At 39.8% G+C, this 21,491-nt stretch overlaps 1 protein-coding gene across 2 annotated transcripts; it reads right to left on the bottom strand.

Moving 5' to 3' along the window:
- Nucleotides 1–3,078: 3,078 nt before the first annotated feature.
- On the bottom strand, nt 3,079–21,153 carry ca14 (carbonic anhydrase XIV). 2 transcript variants are annotated; one of them, XM_037676915.1, is made up of 12 exons: nt 21,062–21,153; nt 20,773–20,796; nt 14,583–14,762; nt 14,291–14,436; nt 12,052–12,147; nt 11,881–11,947; nt 11,628–11,785; nt 10,406–10,532; nt 8,907–8,930; nt 8,714–8,798; nt 7,060–7,113; nt 3,079–3,402 (listed from the first exon to the last, which is right to left on the bottom strand). In XM_037676915.1, exons 1-12 carry the CDS (start codon nt 21,129–21,131, stop codon nt 3,291–3,293), a joined length of 1,143 nt encoding a protein of 380 aa, XP_037532843.1. In that variant the 5' UTR covers nt 21,132–21,153; the 3' UTR covers nt 3,079–3,290. The 2 variants fall into 2 exon arrangements, with proteins under 2 accessions (XP_037532843.1, XP_037532844.1); XM_037676916.1 differs by lacking the exon at nt 7,060–7,113.
- Nucleotides 21,154–21,491: the final 338 nt, after the last annotated feature.

The raw sequence follows: 21,491 nt of genomic DNA, 5'->3' as shown, positions 1-21,491 counted from the left end.
ATAAAACTTGTAAAGATAGTCAAATACAACTTGTAAAGATAGCCAAATAAAAATTGTAAAGATAGCCAAAAAACTTGTGGAAAGAGATACCACAATTTTTGTGCATGGAGTAGACAGCATGGAGAGACAGGCAGTTGCACACAACTACTCAGTTAACAACAAAAATATCACACCTTTCTCCTCTAACTCCATCATCAACTAAAAAGCATGACTAGATATTTATAAAACGGGTATAAAATCCATAATACATTGAAATAAGCTCACTAGTTGCACTTTGATTAATTTAAGTAATTGCATATTTCATGCTTTTTTACTTTCTATTGTACTAAATAAACATATCTCCAAATGTGCATAGTACTACTAAAATACAGGTAACATAATGATAAATGTGTAATATTATCTAAATTTTGAAGAATACAGGTAAACAATTAGATTTGAGGGTACACAATAAAGTTGGCTCACTATTTGGCAAAGCAATGCCATTTTTATCTAAGGCGCTAACTACCTATTAATGTTTTAAGTGTTTACAGACTAGTTAATAACTGTGATATGACCTATTTATTAGTAACATGGGGTCCCTTACTGTCAGCCTACGAATATTTCACTTGTCGTTCTTCCTGTTGAACAAATTACATCACTTTCACTATTCATGTTTTGGGTTTTCAGCTCCAGAGCTGCACAAGAACTGACTCACTTCAACACCCAATACTGTAAAGTTTTGGTTTAAACTGTAAACTGGGTGTAACTCATTTTTACTAACTTCCTTTTCTGTAACCATTTAAGCCAGGAACTGTGGGCTTGTCCGGAATCATAGATCAATATTTCAGTTTTATTTACTAGAACTACTTTGGAGGAGTGGTGGTTAAGAGGTTATAGTATACAAGCCTGTGATTGGAAGGTCTCCGGTTCAAATCCCCCTGACCATAACATCTAAATGTGAGTGGGAAAGATGATGCATCCACACCTGTGTCCGCCCTCATTTGCCCCACTCTGGGCCCTTGAGCAGGGCCCTTTGCTCTCCCTGGCACCCTATGGCAACCCTCTGCTCCACACAGGGGGCGCTGTGGTAGCTCAGTGGTTAGTGGTTGTGTCAGGAAAGGCATCTGACTAAAAACAATCGCCAAATCTTCTAGCAAGTTAGCTCACTGTGGCAACCTTTGAAGAAGGGAGCAGCAGAAAGGGAAAATATTACTAGACATACTTTGAAAGGGTTCTTGGTAGCTCTGTGTCAGTACCACTGTCTTGTACTGAGGCTGCAGATTCCAGCCTGGGTTATGTCAGGAAGGGCATCTGGCATAAAGCAATCGTCAAATATGAGTTTGCTTGTTGTAGCGCCCCCTTCAGAAGGGAGCGAAGAAAGACAATAAATTTGATTGGGTTTTTGCATTTGCCTTTTTTTCATTACCTTTTTTTGTTTGTTTATTTTCTATTACTATTAAGTAATCACTATTACTAATTTTGTGGAGCCATTCAAGACTCTTGGATGAAGTCAAGACTTCATACCTCATTGTTATATTCCAATGTGCACATTGAGCCCCGGGGCTTGCCCAGTCAAAGACAGAATCTTGCTGAAGGAAAAAGAAATCATTGGAACAGATTCTCCATCTTTTAACACTTATCCATGGTCGGGTCGCAGAGGCGACAGGTCAAGGAAAGAAACTCAGACATTCCCATTCCTCTCCCCAGCAACACTCTCCAACTCCTCTTGGGAAACTCAAAGGTGTTCCCAGGCCATAGAAGATAGACAGTCAATGAGTTCTGGGTCTGTCCTGAAGTCTTTTCCTCATGGGACGTGCCTGAAAAACCTCCAAGGTAGGTATCCACAGAAGGAATTCTAACCAGAAGCTGGAACCACCCTGAATCACCTAGTTGAAGAGTAACAGTGACTCTTCTCCGAGTTCCTCAACTTGTCTGAACCCAATGTAAGAAGCTCATTGTAGCTGCTTGTATCTGGGATCTTGCTGTTTTGGTCAAGAGCCATATGACCATAGGTGAAGGTCAGAACATAAACAGATGAGTAAATCGAGAGGTTTACTTTTCAAATCAACACTTTCTTCACCACAACTGACCTAAGCAATGCCCTCATTACTGAAAACGAGGCCCCAATCTGCCTCTCCATCTCCCACGCCATCCAACCATCACCCAAGAACAAATCACTTTGATACTTGAACTCCTCCATATGCCACTGAATGATTAAATTAAACATTTAAATTGTCATTTATTTGTCATTATTTACCATTTTCATTATTTGTGTGTATTTTCCAACTTGAATAGGTTTCTTAATCTTTTTTGTCAGATCATAACAAGTGTCTTTTTTTAATCTCCCTTGAAATTTAATCTCTATAAGAATTATCCAACCTATCCAACTAAACCACAAACTGAAATGTATGAAAATAAAGTCTCTTTGGGTGAGGATTTGTGGTGTTGTTGGAACATATGGAGAACTAAATGATCACGTGATTCAACTTTTCTTGACAAAGCAGGTGGTAAATATGCAGCTGACAACGAAAAGGAAATGGTTACTGAAGCAGGAGTTTCTGCTTGAAACAAATTGCTGAATTTATTTTCTTATTGTGACTCAAATACGACCACATTTTCTAACATTCGAGTGTTTTAATGGGGCGCTCATGTTGACAATTTAGACGAAACAAGAAAATGATCATATATGCAGATGACATACATCACTCCAAATTTGCTTTTCAACATAGATATAACTCATTCATTTCTAACATGATCTGTTGATTTGAAGTCCGATACAAAATGTTTGTACAGCATCTGTATTTACAACTCAGACATGCATTAACATTTTGTGTGCTTGTATAACAAATTGTCTGTTTAATTTAAACATTCATTATGAAAAATAAAAACTACGTTGCTTTCATTGTTTAACCAGATGAGGTTACAGAGATGTTAGTTTTGTGTTTTTACAAAACTTGGTGAAAAGTCAATTCAAAACTGAGAAGAAAGCGATAAAATATACTGCATGTTTGTATGTATTTACATTAATCCTTCATCTGAGACATGCTGAATATAATGACAGCAAAGTGACATCTTCAAGTGTTTTACTTGGTTTTGGTGTGAATGAAGCAAAGAACTTTGACACTTAATCAGTACAGCTGGTGGATCATCCCATGTTGAGGTTTCGTCCCACTTTCACTTCTTCTAAGATGTTTTGTTTTTGTCACTGTCTGTGGGAAAAAAATGAACAAAAAAGTGAAAGTGTTCTTGACTTATGGGGAAATGAAATCACTGATCGAGTGTTTGGGTTTCTGGCCTGAGCTGATGTGCTGTCACGGCTCTGCCGGAGATGACGGCGAAGGTTCTTCTTTCTTTTCGGCCTCTGAGGTTGTGCTAAGAGCCAGGTCTTGTTTTTTCTCTTTGGAGTGTTCTTGATCATTTACCCTAAAATACACAATGGGATGAAGCTTTTACCTGGTGGCAAACGTCAGCCTTTTTCCCTGTTGTAGTCCTTCTGTTATCCAGAAGAGGTCCCTCTCTGTAAATTAGTTCAGTCCGTAATGTTGAATTTGACCAGAAAATGTAGAAGGGAGTAGACTTTGAATCCAGTGGACTACAAGGGATTTCAGTACAGTATTGTGCAAATGTTTAAGCACTCATTTTTCCTTAAAAATATATTTCCAAGTATTAAGTCTTTCTTGTAAAAATTTAAAGTGGTCTTGATCAATAATTCTTCAAGCTTTCTAAAGGTCACTCGAAGGTTTTCCTGAACTTTGGCTGTTTTTTCCACTTATTTTGTACTAACTACTTGTACTTGAGCATGATAGAAAAAAATATAAACCTTACACAGGACCTGAAAAACAAGTCATCCTTCGGCTGATCGACTGTGTACAACTAGTTTTCAGCTAAGAATTCTTTAAGTAATCTACTTGCTGGTGCTAAAATATTTAATAATTGTTGAACTTTTGACTTTTTCATAGAATATATTAAAGAAATGGTAACACGTCTTTGAACAGGCTGCTATCAAATTACTAGCAATCAAGTTACTAGTATAGCTAGTGTTTTAGCTTGATGTTAGATACTGTTTTTGCTAGTATCTTAATAGCTACTAGCTATTGTTTGAGCTAGTTTTTCTAGTTGTTAGCTAGTGTTTTAGCTAGTATCTTAGATAGCTGTTAGCGAGTCAAAGTTTAAGTTAGTTTCTAGCTAGTGATTTAGCTAGTAGTATATTAGTTACTTGTGTTAGAGTTATCCTATTATCATTCTGAGGCCCCCGGTCTTGTCTGCACAAAGTCGGACTCCCAGTTCTGCACAGATGAGATAGGCCCAGCTGCTCTGAGTGAGCTTCCCAGGGTCAACATCCGATGAGTAATTTTTTATTTTGCTGGCTTCCACCAAGTAGATAGATTGCACTTTACACCCATTTTCATCATTAGAAACAGATAAGGCTGATGAGATCACAAATAGTCACCCCACTGATACACTCTGATAGGCTGTGCTCCCGAAAGTGAAGGCGGAGCCAAGGGCCAATATAAACTGGGGCTGTGATTACCTAATCTGTTGCGGAACCGACCCAGTGTTGCCAGGTGTACGATAATTATCGTATTTGTACGACAATTTTGCCCTCTGTACGATGTACGATCAATAATCCCAAAAAAGGCCAAATATATGATAATTTGACCATTCCGTGAATGTGTAGTTGTAATTGGTTGTCATCAGCCTCTCGCAACTGTCTGTCGGAGTTTTTTTTGTGAACCCTGAAGGCATCTGTGTCCACAAACAGATGCACGATTGGCTGGAAATTCTAGCCAATCGTGCTTTTCTAAATGTTACTTACGAGTGACATGTTTGCGTTTGCCTCAGAACAACGGCCATGATTGGATGAATAGTCCGCTGCGCCCGCCCCATGAGTGAGGAAAAGAAAAAAAGATAAGAAGAAGAAGCAGGGCCGGTCTGGAAGCGGACCCACCATTACTATAGTGCATTAATAGATTTGTTATTTTGGTTATGACGGGTGTACGATAATTTCCCTCAAAATACGATAATTTTATGTCTCTAGTACGATAATCCTACATTTCTCACCTGGCAACACTGACCCGACCCGTAGTGTAGCTCATTTGCGCATGCACTAAAAGGAATACTTCTGGGTCGCACGGATCGCCATTCAATATGCTAGATTAAGGAAAATGTACTGGTATAATTCCATTTATGAATAAAAACGGTCTTAATTTACTTTGAAAAGTATGTGCTGTCTCTCTGCCGATTTTCATGTTACTGATTTATGCCATTCATATTTCCGTTAAAATCACTGACATATTTACGTCATGGTTAACGCCTTGGAATCCTCCCAGAAAAGCTGGAAGAGGTGGCAGTGGAAAGAGATGTCTGAGCTTCCCTGCTCCAGCTGCTGCCCCTGCGACTCAACTTCGGAACAAACGAAAGATGATGGATGGATGGATGGATGGATGGATGGATGGATGGATAAAATGATATGCAGCTTCACTACTGGGTGGCGTTGTTTCACCACGGAAATAATTCATTCTGTATCTTGCAGGGTTTTTCTCATTCAGCCCAGGCTGGGGTCAGCTCTAATGCATCCCATATCATCTTAACCAATGATTTGTAACAGAAATACGAGTTAGCTACATCAAGATCGGTGGAAATAGAGCACATACTTTTCTAAGTAAATTAAGACATTTTTTTATTCATTAACAACCGCGATCTGTGCGACCCGGAAGTACACTACGGATCGTGCTTCCGTAACAGATTGGGGAATGACAGGGCGTTCTGTGAAACGGGGCTTCCGCTTCCACTGCCGGGTTAAGATGAGTAGGACGGATGCCTCAGCGCTGAAACTGTAACTTTCTCCTGCCTGATGAACATTAACTTGGTAAATAGAAATTATATTTCTTGATTTATTTGAGTTAGAGTGAGTTTCCTCTCCATCTGGGAATAAAAGAACCAGATGCTGGAGGTAGGGAATCGGACCGGATTCAGGGATGGACCCGGTCGAGATTCTCACAAAATGGTGCCGAAACCCGGGACCTCTGGCAAGTGTCTTAGCTAGAATCTTCAGTGTTTTCCCCAGATCAGCTCCCTTGACGGGGCACTCGTATTTGTTTTTGTTGGGGGGGACACTGGGTCACATCTGTGTTGCCCGCCTGCTGCATTGCTGACGTTTTTTTTTTAATTGACAACAGGGGGAGGGGGTCACATCTCTGTTTAACGCTATGTTGCTGTTGGTAATTGTCGACTGGGGAGTGTGTGTGTGTGCGGGGCAGAGGGGAGGAGGGGCGTGAGGAGGGGGGGGGGGGGGGGTGCAGAGCGCTTTGTCAGTAGCATTTTTGATAGCACATTTGTGTTGCGACCTGCGCTACATCAATACCGAAAGGTGGGGCAGGGCGCTCGGTTCTGTTGACGGTGCAGGGCGCCCCGCTTGTATAATGGAAGGGGAAACACTGATCTTAGAAAGTTGCTTCCTAGCATTGTAGCTAGTTGCCAACTAGTCTTCTAGTTAGTGCTTTAGATGGTTGCTAGCAAGTGTTTTAGCTTGTTTTTCAGCTAGTTGCTAGCTAGAGTTTTAGCTAGTTTCTATCTAGTGTTTAAGGTAATTTTTAGCTGCTAGCCAGTGCTTTAGCTTTATTTTTTTTTACTAACTGCCACCTAGTGTTGAACAAGTTGCCAGAACATAAGACATATGCACACATCAGGTAGGTGTGTTTACAGATACATATGAATCAATAAGGTTTTACTACAGAACCTCATATTGGTGTAACACATTGGGTCACATGGTAAGTGTTACACAACAAACAGCAAAAACCAAACTAAAGAAAAACTTTAGCAAATCTATCTTTAAAAAAAATTAATAGCATTTTTTATATATAGAGTAAACTTAACAAATTTCCTTGGGAAGCATTCCAAAGTTAAATTTTCTATTTGTTGTGCTGTTTGTCCTCACTGTGCGTGAGTGGATTATCTTTGGGTAATATTATAAGAGGTGTTAGCAGCTAATCGGGGAGGTTAAGTCGCTGTGAACTTGAGGCTAAAACAAAAAGATGTGGCCAGGAATCTAGGGTAAAGGTCATAATGTTGAGCAGTGACCTTGGCGAAGGCGCTGGCCGATTATTGTGCAGGACGTCCCAGCTAGAAGAAGAGCTGTCACGAGATCAGGAGAGAGAATCACAAGAGCAAAACAAAGTAAATCATGAGTGGAACATGTCAAAGAGTATGAGTTCAGCTGTTTTTTGAAGCTCATTCCTGCTCTCATTAGTCAAGATTACTTTTTAAATAAGCGCACACGGCTGATTGAGATTAGGAAAAGCTGTGGTTCCCACAGCATGATGACGGGTTCTTGATGAATATCCAAGAAGAGTTACCAAGATTTAACTTGTATTAACAGTATCATGACTGTGAGGGCACTACAACAACCAGAAATGTAGGCACTGTCAGATTCACTCTCTTTGCAAGTATTTTATCCCTTAGAGATAAATGTCCTTCAGATTAATGCACACATTTACAGTGATCAACTTCAACTTCAAAAACCATGGACAGGTGGGACTAGAAGCATCAAGTGAACAGTCAGTTCTTGAATCTGATGTGTCTGAAGTACAAAAAAAAAAGATTTTAGTAACTTCTAAAAGTCACACAAATAAGAAAATCTTCAAAAGCAGCCGGTCTAGTGTAATGATCCTAGTGTAATAGTGGTTAGGAGATAATTAAAAGAGTCCAAGGAAAGGACAATGACCAGGTTTGTGGTCATTAAAGTTTATTGTGTAATCAAAAGTTTGCTTGTTTTGGTTGCAAAGACGTGTATTACATCTTGAAATGTGTAGGGCAACAATAGGCACACAACTATCAGAATGGTCTGATGGACTGTAATGTCTTCTAAAACCTGGCCAGGTATTTTTGTGATTGATTTCAGAAAGGTTTTCATTTTGTAGTTGATCAGTGTATGGAAGCAACTCTTGACCCAAGCTGTGAAAAGAGTTAACTGATTGTATACTGGAGAAACCCACCATTTGTGTTTGTTGAAGCCTGTATTAAAAAGCATGAATGAAGAATTGGTAAACATGCATGTCATGGTAGCAAAGGATCAGAAGAGCTAATTAGTTTTGATCCTAAGATGATTAGAGGATTACATGCTTAGTGACATTTCCGTAATAACTTGCCCAAACCTCGTTTGGTGCGGTCACGTTGCACCAAGAGTTGGGACTCGTTTGGCTTGTTTTACTGTCATTTAAAGCTACATTAAACAAGATGGTGTTTTATTTGAGTGTATAAATTCTGTGTGAAATATTTAACAGATATGTATATATATATTTATATACTGTACGTAAATGATAAATGCAGTCTAATTTGAGGTGCATATGCATCATCATCCATGTCAATGCAAACACAAAGCATGATGGTAGTTCAGCATTAGTGTGCAATGAGAGATGTATTATTCCTGCTATTAACTGCCTTTGAGGATATCTGTAAATAGATGAAGAGTCAGTGCTAGCAGAGGATCCTTGTCAGTAACAGGATCAGGTAAGCCACCTGTTTACCACGACTGTTTCACGGTGGAGGAGTTTGAAAAATCTGCCAAGAAAGAGGAGATGGAGTGAGTCCAGGCTGGAGTTCCTCCACAGTTTTAGCTCAAACAGTGAAACTATAACAAGGCCTTACTAGAGGCCAGCATCTGCCACTCTCCGTTAAACCAGAATAGGAAACAGGTCATATAAATAGCAACAGGGGCATAGTGTTTATTTTTTACCGTATTGTCTTCACGATGAAACGAACAATCACTGCCAGGCCCACGCAGCCACACATCACTCCGATCACTATGGCTGTGACTTCACCTGCAATCACAAAAATTGAAAAAATACACGAGGAACTTCCACAGTCTCTGAAATCACTCAGAACAGTTTAATGATCTAAAGCATGCTCGATAGATCTAATGATCTTACCAGACGAGAGCTCCTTTCCAGATTCTATAAAACACAGAACATGAAATGAGAAAATCACGGCAGATTTTAGTTTTACGGTCACAAAGAATCAGTTTGTTCCTGTGTGGTAGACAGTAGTGTGTGTCTTTGCCCTTGCTGATATTGTTGGCCTTCCACTTCAGCCACTCACCACAATGATCACTTTACACAATTTCTTTCTCCAGAGTCTCTGTTTTCTCTTTTTAAATTACATAAACGTTGTTTATACATTGTTTCCTATATATTTCTAAATCTGCCTTTTCTGTTGTTTTTTTTTTTTTTTTGCCTTCTAAATCACTGTTAATCGATAAAGTCCTTCTACTTTTCTTTAATAATTGTGTGAATGTTGATTAATCATTCTCACTAATGAGATCCATTTTTCTTCCATGTGTTTTAAGGCACGTAACGCATTCCATAGTTTTTGTGCTATTTCAGCAATTCATTTGTCAAAACGTTCAGCTCATTCAGGACATTCCTGCTTTCACTTTAGGTATTTGTGCAAATTTTACTTTTTGAAATATTTAGCTTTAGCCATGTTTTTCCTATTGAAAATGAATGGAGCTCTCTTCACATCCTTCAAACTTTTTCTTTGTGCTGTTTGAAATCTTTTTGTACTCATTTCAGCTTATTTCAGTTTCTTTCTGCTCATTTAAATCAGCTATTTTTCATCTCAGCTTCCTTCCACTGATTTCAGCTTTTTTGTTCTTTTCTCAGCTTCTTTCTGCTAAGTTTATATTTTCATGCATCTCCTTTTTTGCTAAATCCAGCATTTTTCAGCCCTTTCAGCTATTTTTAGGTATTTTTCTGCTATTTGTGCTCATTTCAGCATTTTGTGATCCTGGTGTGCTTCTTTTTAGTTTTTTAAACCTCTCATTTGAGCCTCTTTTTGCTAATTCAAGCCTTTTTTAAAATATTTTTCTGCTACCTTTTTTGCCTATTTCAGATTTTTCCTGCTCATATCTGATTCTTTTTGTTATCTTTTTGGCCTCTACTTTTTTCAGCTTATTCTGCTACATTTTTGCTCTATTCAACATTTTCTACACGTTTCTGCTGTTTTTCTGCTTTCAGCAAATATCAGCTGTTCAAATTCAACTTGCATTAGCGATGAAACCTTTCAGCCTAGTTTCATCTTCTTCATCAGCTCTCGGCAACATTCAGCAATAAGCATTACACTGCATTTTAGAAGGAAATACAATTTCTCTTGTTACACTTTTTGCTGTCTGTGTGCTTTATTACCGTAGTTCCTAGCTGTGGTCAAAACAGCCACCAGCAAATTGTTTTTGTGTTAATCAATGAAAGCAACAGGTTGGCATTTTGATGTATCGTTCTGGAAGTGTTGATGAGGTACGACTGAGTTGAAATCAGACTGAATGTGGCCTTCTGCAACTTAAATCTAAAGATAAACTTCAAAGGATAAACAGATCATGTATGGATGAGATTGGTGTACTGTGTACAGTTCTATTGTTGCTTTTCAGGCTAACCTGCAGAGAAGGAGGCAAGGACGACTCTGTGGTTGAGCGACTGTGTTACCCGGTAGTTGTCCTGCAGCAGCATCCTGTGTGAATCTTCAGCTTTACTGGAGTAAAGTATCGTCTCCATCTTCAGCAGCTGGAGCAGAGAGAAGGAACAGAATTACAGCGTTTGTCACAAGACTGGATATAAAACAAGCATTTTAGAGAGGCTGAACCTCTTAGAAGTAAAGCTGGGCAGAGGTTCACCAATCTGCAAAAAATAGTTAGTCTTGGTCTACAAATAGTGGAACAGTTTTAAAGTACTGTTCACCAACCAAAATAAGGCAAACATATTTAACATCATCAAACTTCATCATATCGTCAAAAGATTTCTGAGCTTGAAGGACAAGAAGTCAACACTGGATATTTCTGGTCTTCAGTCCCTTAGGAGCGACAGCATTAAAACAGGTCCAATTCTGTTCAGGACATCACTACATGGTTTCGGGAACACTTCCACCAATCGTTGTCTGTAGACACAGTGCTCCACCATGTAAAGAAGAAGCCATATGTGAACACCACCCAGAAAAGCCACCATCTTCTGTGGATCAGAGTTCAATTGAAACGGACTGAGGCAAAGTGGAAAGCTGTTCTGTGGTCAGAGAATCAACATTTGACATTCTTTGTGGAAACCACAGAGGCCACGTCCTCCACACTAAAGAGGAGCGAGATCATCCAAACTGTAATCCATGCACAGTTCAAAAGCCTGCCTCTCTGATGATATGGGGGTGCATTAAAGCCTTTGACATGGGCTGCTTACACATCTGGAAAGTCACACTCAATGTAGAAAATAATATACAGATTTAGAACAGCATAGTTTCACATCCAGACAATGTCTTTTTTTAGGCACTTCATGAAACAAAAAAAAAATATCTAACACAAAAAGGTAATACAAAATCCTGCATCTGACAAGAATGGGGCAAAGTTTACTCCTGGTCCAACTGGTTTCCTCAGTTCCTGGATGATTACATATTGTTGTTAAAAAGAAGAGAGTGTGCTTCAGAGAGGGAAACAGGGAAACATGGCCCCTGTCCCAGTTTATTTTAGAAGTGTTGCTGCCAATTCAAATTTGGAAGATGACGCTGAAGTTTGCATCAAAACAGAGAAATAATGTTGGGTTATCCTTTAAATCATGTTTGACGATATACCACAAGCCATGTAGGATATTTTCTGCGTTTTATAATTTCAACAAGACCTGTGCCTTTGAGATCTGAACCCTCTCTTGGAACACCGTCCAGATGACGCTCTGGTAACAGGGGGGTGTCGTCAGTGAGCCGTTGTATCGGTAGTAGCGTCCCAGACTCCTGGGAAGAAGGGACTGGACGTCAAAGGCTGGGATGAACTCTTTCTGGTCTGACGGGAAATTTAAAAATGGAAATAAAATAAAAGATTTTATTTGGCAGAGCAAAAAAAAAAAAAAAACACTAGAAAATGACAAGGAGGCCCACCTGCATGTCTGATGCGGCTCATGTAGTTGATGATGTTGTTAAACGCTGGGTTCGTCTCTTCACCTGTCTGGGAAATCAAAACTCAGACTGGCTCTGCTCAAAGAGCAGAATAAATTGGTCTTGTCGTGTTAATTCCCTGTTTTGAGAAGCAGCTGTGCGTTGAGTCATTACCTCAATGAAAATTCCTAAAACAGCCAGACCGTCCCTCTGCGTCATGGCTGCAGACATGTTGGGGTAAAGCTCCGAGTTGTAATGAACCACATGTAGCTGAACAGAAGAGAGACGGAAGAAATCATAAAACGAATGCAAATCTACGGTTTCAGCAAAAGAAAGAAAAGTGCAAATGGATAAATGGAAATTGCAGGCATTCCTTCAGATTCTTCAGATTCAGACAGCTGTTTGATTCCCAACAGGCAATTCAGCAATGAAGCAGCAGCCTGAAGGCCTCAGTATAAACTCAGAGGACAGAATATGGTTCTGTTGGGACACTTACCCCTACCTTTGTGAAGTGCCTGCTTCTCCCACAAGGAATTGCAGGTCCCTCTGCTGGACCCGTATTGTTTTATAGCAAACCTTAACAATTCTCTGAAGGATGCTCTTATATTTTACAAATAGACCACTGAACCAACCAGAGGAAAAAGTTAAACTACTTCCAATTAAAGACTGATCAAGATGACAAAGTGTTCTCGTGGACAAACGTAAATTCTTGGGATTTTTGTGTTTGTTTTTTGGTTTTGAGTTTTCATATTACTGAACTGATTTAGGTCTACTCAGCGTGATTATCCATATTTCCCTCAGTCAGCATCAGTCATTCTTCTGTTCACCGTTCAGACCTGTTATGCTCATTAGCCTCAGCTGCATCCAGTCAGTAAACCCCCTCTCCCAGCATTCCTTATGCTTTGATTTATTCTGTTGCTTTTATTTGAACAGATGGAATCTTGTTAAGATTTGGTTAAGGCATTTTTAAGATAAAAAAATGAAACCTGAAGTTTGTCTTTCTTTCATTTACATGCCGCTCTCCTGCACTGACGTCTAGCTGCTCGGGTGGTGTCATTTAACCAAAGATGGGGTGTGCGTTTTTGATTCCTGATTTTTAATGGGTCGACTGAGTCTAAGAATTTGTTTGTTTATGACTTTAATAGACTTGATTGTGTTTGTGCTTTGACAGTTTACAAATGGTGCTTGAACTAGGGATGCACGATCCACTTTTTTTTTTCAATCCGATCCCGATACCTAAATCTGGATATCGGTCAATACCGATACCTCTCCGATATCATCATCATCATTGATTTTATACGAAGCTGTAATATCTCTATAGGCATGTACAATTTGTACAATTATATGCATGCATGTCCAAAAAGGCAACTTGAAGTAAGTTTTATTTTTTAAGTTGGATAAGTTTCAAAGTTAGAATTAAATCCTAACACACAAAATATGTTTTTTTTTTTATCCCTAGTTTTAAAGTGGATATTAAAGTGATTAAATTACTTTAAACATCTGCTAAGTTCATGGCATAAACCAGCACAAACATGTTCCTGTTTTTTAGTATTTTACATTGCTTTATAATGTAGCTGTTTTTGTTTCATATATATATAAATAATTTTCTTGTATTTTTTCCAATTCATATGCTTTTTTTAATGAGTGTCTACTATTGTACTCATAAATATTGTATCTCCTGGAGGTTTAATTATATCTTGGCTGTAAGTATCAAGATGTGAAATCCTTTGTTTTCTACAACTGATAGTGGTTGGTCATTAATCACTATGAAGTTGAGCAACTTCTCAGTAAACATTCGACCCCCGTGGCTTCAGCGGTGTGTTCTTCTCATTCAGTCCGAAGCAGGCAGTCTCATTTCGGTCAGCCGCGCTCAGTCTGCCCCTCCTCTGAGACGGGCAAACTTGAGTGCGGCTGACCGAAATCAGACTGCTTTCTTCGGACTGAACGAGAAGAACACAGGCGGTTTAATGTGGTGCTATGTTTGATTAAGTTCATTTTATTATAGGTCGTGACAGAGCTTCCTCTCAGTACAGCGGCTCTGCAGACATTGCACGTTGGTTTCTTACTTTGTGGTATTTCTAGTGTAAAATACTTTCACACAGTGGACACGTTTTGATGAAAAGTTGGTTAGCCGTTGGCTACAGTGCTACTGCTATCCTCACATATTTACTCATTGTAGCTGGCTGCAAACTATGAAATGGATTTTCTGAATGTGAGACAGGTCTTATTACTCTGGGTTCATGAGACACACCTTTGTTCAGGAAATCCATTCCATAGTTTGAAGCCAACATGCATCATGGATCAGAAATCTCTGCAGGTTAGATTGGAAAAATCTGATACGTAAATTATGCTGGTATCGGACGCCGATACAATACCGGATATCGGATCGGCCCCATCACTAGTTTGAACGCACCTCTGCATCTGCACTCCTTCCATCAATGGTGTGTTCACTGCCCCCATGACCTGGGCTGCCGTTGCCCCAGTGAAGGTGCAGCTGAACAGCTGTGAAGAGCCACGGCAGACCCTGTAGTCCCATCCACCCTGGCAGCTCAATGACGACTAAAGAAGATGAGAAAAAAGGAGTTTTGTCACTAGTGGCCTGCAGACGTCTGCTGCTCGGCTACGCTGGAGTGCAGAACAAACAGGTGGACCAGAACAGCAGAGGGTGGTATAACTGGAGCGAATGAGCCCGCTGCCTCGGTTACCTGTGTGTCCGTTATTGTGCAGGCTGAAAGGCTGGTTCCCATGCTGGCTGTAGCCCAGAGGCGTCACCGGAACCAAGCTGGGGTCGTATTTAGTCTGAGTGGTTGTCACGTCAACAGGTGACTGAGAGGCACCGCCACAGTCAGGGAAGTACTCGGACCATTCGGACTGACCCACCGAGCCTTCAGCAGAGAAATAAAGGAGTGAGGTCACTCTGATCACACAGCCCACTGACTCCTGTTGTTCTGTGAAAAGCCTCCATTGATCCGGCTCCAGTTCTGCAGGACAATTACTTCTTTATGTTCTTTTTGCAGCCTCATCGTGGCAGTGAGGGGAACATAAAGTTCTATATGCCAAACAAGTTTTCCCCCCACTTTTACATTGACAAAATGCAGCTGGTAAGTGTTGGCTGAACAACTGGAGGAATCTGCAACACTTAAGTCTCTATTTACCAACTCTTTTATTGTTTGTGAAAATAGATGTTCCTAACATGGTGGGTGGGAATCACCCACATGTTCTGCAAAAGTTATGGCTTTTTAATTTTATGAGAATAGAAACATTTGAATAATAAAAAAAGAAAATCTCAACCTGAAATAAACTAAATGAATGATCACAAAGAAGAAACAAGACAACAAACACTCATTTTAAGGCATTTTACTAATAAACAAACGTCAACCAAGTTAAAGGAAAATTTCCTTTTAGACCATTTTGCTTCCTCCTCCTGTATTTCGGTTACTCAGTTTGATATTTCTGACCTCTCTGATATTGTTATTATCTTACATACTATGTTCAAAACCATTAATTCTGCTCAGGAATAAATCCTGCAAACGTTTAACTTTTGCAGCCCAGTTGGATTATTAATCTAAAGGTGACATAAGAAAAGCAAATGTATTGTTTAAATATAAACTTGTTTTATGCATTTTATTTCTCCATCTTGCATATCTGTAGGTGGGTTGCGGAGGCAACAGGTCCAGGAGAGAAACCCAAACCTCCTTTTCCCCAATAACACTTTGCAGCTCCTTCTGTGGAGCCCCGAGATCTTCCCAGTCCAGAGAGGACATATAATCCCTCCAGAAAATTCTGGGTCTGTCCCAAAGGTCTCTTCTCAGCAGAACGTGACTGTAAAAACTTCAAAGGGAGACTGGAGGCATCCTAATCAGACCTGAACCACCTCAACTGACTCCCTTCAATTCAGAGGAGCAGTGACTCTAGTCTGCGCTCCTCCCAGATGACGGAGCTCCTCACCTCCGGATGAGCACGGCCACCCTACGAAGGAAACCTATTTCGACCGCTTGCATCTGAGGTCAGATTCTGTTGGTGATCCAAACGTTGTGACGCTGGAACGTAGACAGAGCAGTAAATCAAGAGCTTTGTCATTTGACTCTTTCTTCACCACAGCCAACCAAAGCAACACCCTCATTACTGAGGATGAGACCCTGAGTCGATCCATCTCCGGCTCCCGAAAGACGCGTGGAGCTCATCTTTTATTGGCAGAATGAGGCCACCTCTGCTCCTATTTAAACAGACTTTAAAATTTCTAAAACAAACTACAAAGATGGCTGCTGCTAAATGTAGGACAGGCTGCTGAAAACACCACTGGTGTTAAAATTTAACAAACAGAAACAGACTCCTGGCTGGTAAAACCTAAAGCTCTAGTTCTGTCTAAAGTTAAAGGATGAAAATTAGAATTTCTTTGGTGACATTTTTAAAACGCAAAAATATTTATTAAAGCTGAAGTTTTCTTTCTCATAAAATCATTTAAAATGTCCTCAGAAATGTATCATATTAACCATCTGATTTTTTTTTAATTGTATTTCATTTAGTTAACCTATTTTTGAAGCATAAGACATCTTGATTAGTCTTAAAACGTTATCAGAAAGTGGTGCAACTGACACCCATTTTTTAAAGAGTTTTCTGTATTTTGTTGTCACTTAAAATTAAAATGCTGCTTTAGAAAATGACAATAAAAAAACACCTTTTGATTTTTCCTGATCAGTTATGATTTAAAATGTCACCACAAATTCAAATGTTTGAATGCATTTACCATCTAATTTTCCATCATTTGAAAACACATACTTAGTAGAGGAGTTTATATGTTTCTGGTTTCATATTTTAATAAACACAAACTCAAAGAGGCATATTTTAAAAATTAAAAGATTTACAGGCGATAATCGTGTTTAATTTTAGGGAGCACAAAAACTTTTAAAATAACTGATTTAAAGCTGAACAAAAAGCAGGAAAGTAAGAGAAAGAGATGGATCTGCTGGAGGAGTGGAGAAATAAAAAATGAGAATGAAGGAAGAGGCATGTGAGTCACAGGAATTGAATTTAGAGGAGAGTTTTTGTAAACGGACATATTTACACCACAAAAACACAATTATTCTGCCACGTTTTCAGAGTTCAGGCCATAGATTGTATTGTACCTAAATTATATATATTTATATATATATAATATATATATATATATATATATATAAAATTTCACTCATTTGTCCTTTTATTTCTCTCACACACCCTACAGGCTGGGTCTTCTCTCCCACTTGTTTGTGTCACTTCAACCCACCCCATGATCTCCTCTCTTTGCTGCTCTGCCTCGTATCCCACCTCAGCTTCAAGCCCCAAAATCTGCACTTGGTCCCCGTGGACGTCTCCATGGTAACCAGAGGCTGAACAATCTGATCCTCTGCACCCGCTCTGCAGACCCTCACTTCCCCCTGTCCTGAATGGGACAACCAAACAAAGACCCACACACGTGTTGTCCTGTTGAAGGCCTCAGTGAGGCGTATGCGTCCATATTAGCGTGACAAAGCGTTGTGCATAAGAAAAAATAACGAGAACTCTGGATGCATTTTAGCAATATGCAGCCCGACATCACCATGAGGTGCTTAAAAGAACAAAACGGACAATTTGAAAAGATTCTGAGCAGTTAATATCTTACCTGTTGCAGATAGCTCTAGAAATGAGGTTCAATTCTGACTGGATTAATAAGCTAAAACAAAAACAACTGTTAAAACATTTAAAAAAATGTCGAAGTTCTTCATGAAAACTGACTTTTCTAAGCTTTTACACTACTTTCAGTCTTGCATCATAAGTTATCCTGCGTTTGTCTATTTTCTTCCATTTATCAGTGGTCAGGTCGAGAGCGCAACAGGTCCAGGAGAGAATATACATCTCTTCTCCTAGCGCCAATTTACGGTGGGAGGTGTAAAGGTGCTCTCAGGCCAGAGAGAACAAGGCTACATTCACACTGTGGGCAAAATTGGTGCGAATCAGATTATTTTATAACAGTACATTGCTCCAGAAGTGCAGATCTGTATAAAGATTAAACGAAACAAGCATAGCAGATAATTATTAAGTCACTCTGAATACACAACTACAAAGAACTTCATGCTATCATATGTAGCATCCACATTTACTTCTGTAAATGCAACGTGCAGGTCACCTTTCAATTTGAACACCAACGACCACGCAAACAAATAATCAGCTCTGAACAAAACAACTGGAATTGAGCATTAAGACTCGCTGTGTGAATAGCTTTAGTTTAATTTGCTTCAAAAGTCAGAATTCAGGTCAACTTCAAACCCATTTCTCTACATTTTAGTTGCAAACAGCAGGATTTTTTAAATGGTGCACATGTATTTATACACCATTTATACACTGTATAAATAAAAGTTGAATGAATGAATTTAGTGATGAGCCTAATCACCAGTACAGTGAGTTTTTCTCCGTTCTACACATTCAAACTGTGCAAAATTTAAAAGTTTATCACTGCAGCCACCATTGCAGTACATTTGCGGCTGATCTTTTACTTTTATGTTCTGAAAAATCGCCTGTGTTGGTGAAATTACATAACGAGGAGAGATTTGTTCAGGGGGAACACCAGGAGGAGCCCTTTGCATGGGACACGTGTCGGTTTGGTTTTACATCATGTTTAATTGTGTTTCACCTTTCCTGTAAAACGTAATCAAACTGGGTTTTGAGGAAGCTCCAACTTTGGGGAGACAATTTCCTGACTAGAGACTCTGAAATTCAAATGAAACACACCCTTTATTACCATTAAACTCTGTGATTATTTGCAAATAGAAGCAGCATTTTCAGCTAGCTGTAGCACTTCTGTTATTTTGCTGCTGGAGTAACAGTGTCATAAAAATAACTGATGACAATGAAAAAGTTTATAAAAGTGTATCCACTGTAAAATTCTGGACACTGACGTAGTTTTAAGACAGCAGCAACCCACCTAATAGTCCTGGCCCACTTAAACTGCTGGTTAGCTCATCAATACGATCAGAATTGAACTCCGTTTCTCCAAACTGACGTTGTTCAAAGTGTTATCTTCAACAGAAGTTCAAGTCAACATATCTGATCTCTTGAAACATACAGCAGGACATGTGTCTTCTGTCATCGTTAACTGGTTTGGACCCAAAAATGCAGAGCAGCACAAGGAGCACAAACAAAGTTAAGTCGGATTTTATTAAACAAAAAAATAAAAATGCTGTTGTGACCTCAAATCTGTTTCCCAAAAAACAACAACTAGGAATAACTCACAAAGATGCACAGAGAACACCAGACATGGTGCAAAAACCAGCAAAGCCATGAGTGAGTGAAGTGAGCGTGAAGGATTATGTGGACTGGAGCTGATGGGAAGAATGGCTGCAGCTGTGGTTGATGAAACAGAGAACAGGTGTGGATGGGCATGGCAAGCTGTACGCCACTGTAACCTGTTGCTGAAGGATTTGACTAGTAAAGGTAAGTTTTGTTCAGCTGCTCCCTTCTGTAGGGGTCATGAACTCACATGGAAGATTTGGTAATTATTTTTTCGCCGGATGCCCTTCCTGATGCAACTTGGACCCGAACCCGCAACAAGACCATGGCACTGACCACCAAGCTACCGCAGCATTGTTTGAACAGCAAGGATTTGAATAGTAAATGTTTGTATGTTTTTATTTATATATATATATTTTTTTTTTTTCTGGACTGGAATTGAACAGGGAATGAAAGTTAATGTTACCTTTTTGGTTACACTGTGTATAATAACAGAGGTAGTTTTTATTTTCTTATCTGAGGTGGTGCAGAGTGACAGATCCTGGTGAACGAAGGGAGCAATGTTATGCTCCACCATGTGCAATGGCGGAGCCAGAGGGTGGCTAATGGTGGCCTTGGCCACCATATCTTCATTCACCTCAGTCATTTGAGAAAACTATACTTTTAAGCAATAAAAACTAGAAAGCGTAGATTCCTCAAATGACGGGAGTCGCACACCAAAATGGAAGTTGGTGCCTTACTTCTATGGATGGGGGGTATTTCCAATTCCCCCTCTTTGCTCTGCAGTGGACAATAAACTGGTGATATATAGGGGAACATAACTAAAACCTAAAAACACAAGACACTGAGAAATAAACAAACCAAAAAAGAACCCTAACTGATGAATATATCTGTTGTAGAATATCTAAACAGATCTGTAAGGATACCGACTCGAGGCTCAGTCTCTAAAACCTGCCGTTCATTCCACACCTCAGTTCTGCTCCTCTGAGTCCGTGCAGAGAGAGAGCCAGGACATCTCTGAGCCTCATTCAGTCCCTCAGTCTTTGTCCACCACATAGGCAGCCAGTGTGTGTCAACAGCACAATAAACACATCGGTTATTGTGCGCCCCAACAATACAGTTAGTCCACGACGTTCCTTATCCTCGTCCCATCTCCTCAACTGAGTTCGCCACACTCATCCCTGTGCACCTGTCTCCCAGTCTTTTTCTTGCTTTTTACAACATCTCTGTCTCTCTTCACCTCTTTTCTGTGTGACTGCAGCACTCGTGCCAGCCTGTTCAGCTGTAACTAATTCAGACAGTGAGGGGAACAGACGGGGGACACGGTGGGCGAAACATGGAGAACAGACAAATCCCTCTAAAGTCGTGGAAACTTCAAGGGATTTGTGTTTCATGTGTGCCGTTGTGTTAAAGTGAAAAATACTGTTTTGCTTTTCCCCCCTCTTTGTTCTTTTAGGAGACTAATCTGGCCATCAAATGGTCACATCAGTAAAATTAGTCTTTCAGATCAGCTTTAAGGATTTTCTATGAGTTTCTTTGCAAAAAAGCTTATAAGCTAAGCCTCTAAATAAAAACTATAACCACCCTTCTTATTGCTTTAGGATGTTTATTCCTGTTTTGCTATAAAAAGATGAGTGAACTTTGACTTACCCGAGTAGGTCCAGGTGATTTCTTCTAAAAAGGAAAATACGAGAGAAAACTTCTAAGTCTCCTGCTTTGATCAATTTCTCCTTCAGCACCTTCAAAAAGGTCTAAACTAACATTTCTGAAAGCATCACAGTTCCCAGCATGGATCTAAATAATATCACTACTCCTTGTATTGGGGTTTAGTCCCCCATGACTAAAAGCCATGTCCAAGCACATTAACATATACAAAAATCTAAATAACAGCCAAGAAAATGTGATACGACGCCGGTTTTCATCTCGTATCGTAACTTACCCACAGAATTAGCAGCTGTCCGCTGGAAAAACAGGAATATCAGAAGGAGAATAAGAGCCGGAGAGTTCATGTTCGCAATGGAAATGACTGACTGAGAGATGGAGCAAGTGAGGGAGGGATGGAGGTCGGAGGTGGGGGGGAGAGATGAGGGGCACCTGCTACAGCTCGGTTCAACAAGCTGGATCCACTCTGGCATGCAGGGCTCCAGAAAAGGCCTTGGCGTGAGAGAGATGGACAGAAGGCATGCCGAGGAGGATAGGAAATAACACGATGAGGGCGGCTCACCCTTCTTATGGCTTTAGACATGAAGGAAATAAATCAAAACCTGGAAAACGTTGAACTAGATCATTCAAAATTATATCTGCTTTAGATTGTTTGTTTTTTTAATAAAAGTAGAAACTGCAACACTTGTAGGTGATGAAATAAATCT

The sequence above is a fragment of the Nematolebias whitei genome, chromosome 5 (genome assembly GCF_014905685.2).
Source record: "Nematolebias whitei isolate Nwh7 chromosome 5, NemWhi1, whole genome shotgun sequence".
In the NCBI taxonomy this organism is placed as follows: Eukaryota; Metazoa; Chordata; class Actinopteri; order Cyprinodontiformes; family Rivulidae; genus Nematolebias; species Nematolebias whitei.
This window is presented reverse-complemented; position numbering and strand designations above follow the sequence as displayed.

Bases quoted from the DNA above. Each gene is read 5' to 3' on its own strand.
- ca14 (XM_037676915.1), bottom strand. From the start codon at position 21,131: ATGAACTCTCCGGCTCTTATTCTCCTTCTGATATTCCTGTTTTTCCAG. The intron at 14,763-20,772 runs GTAAGTCAAAGT...TCTCTGCTGAAG, and splicing joins AATCACCTGGACCTACTCGG to GCTCGGTGGGTCAGTCCGAA. The intron at 10,533-11,627 runs GTCTTGTTGAAA...TCTCTGCTCCAG, and splicing joins TTCAGATCTCAAAGGCACAG to CTGCTGAAGATGGAGACGAT.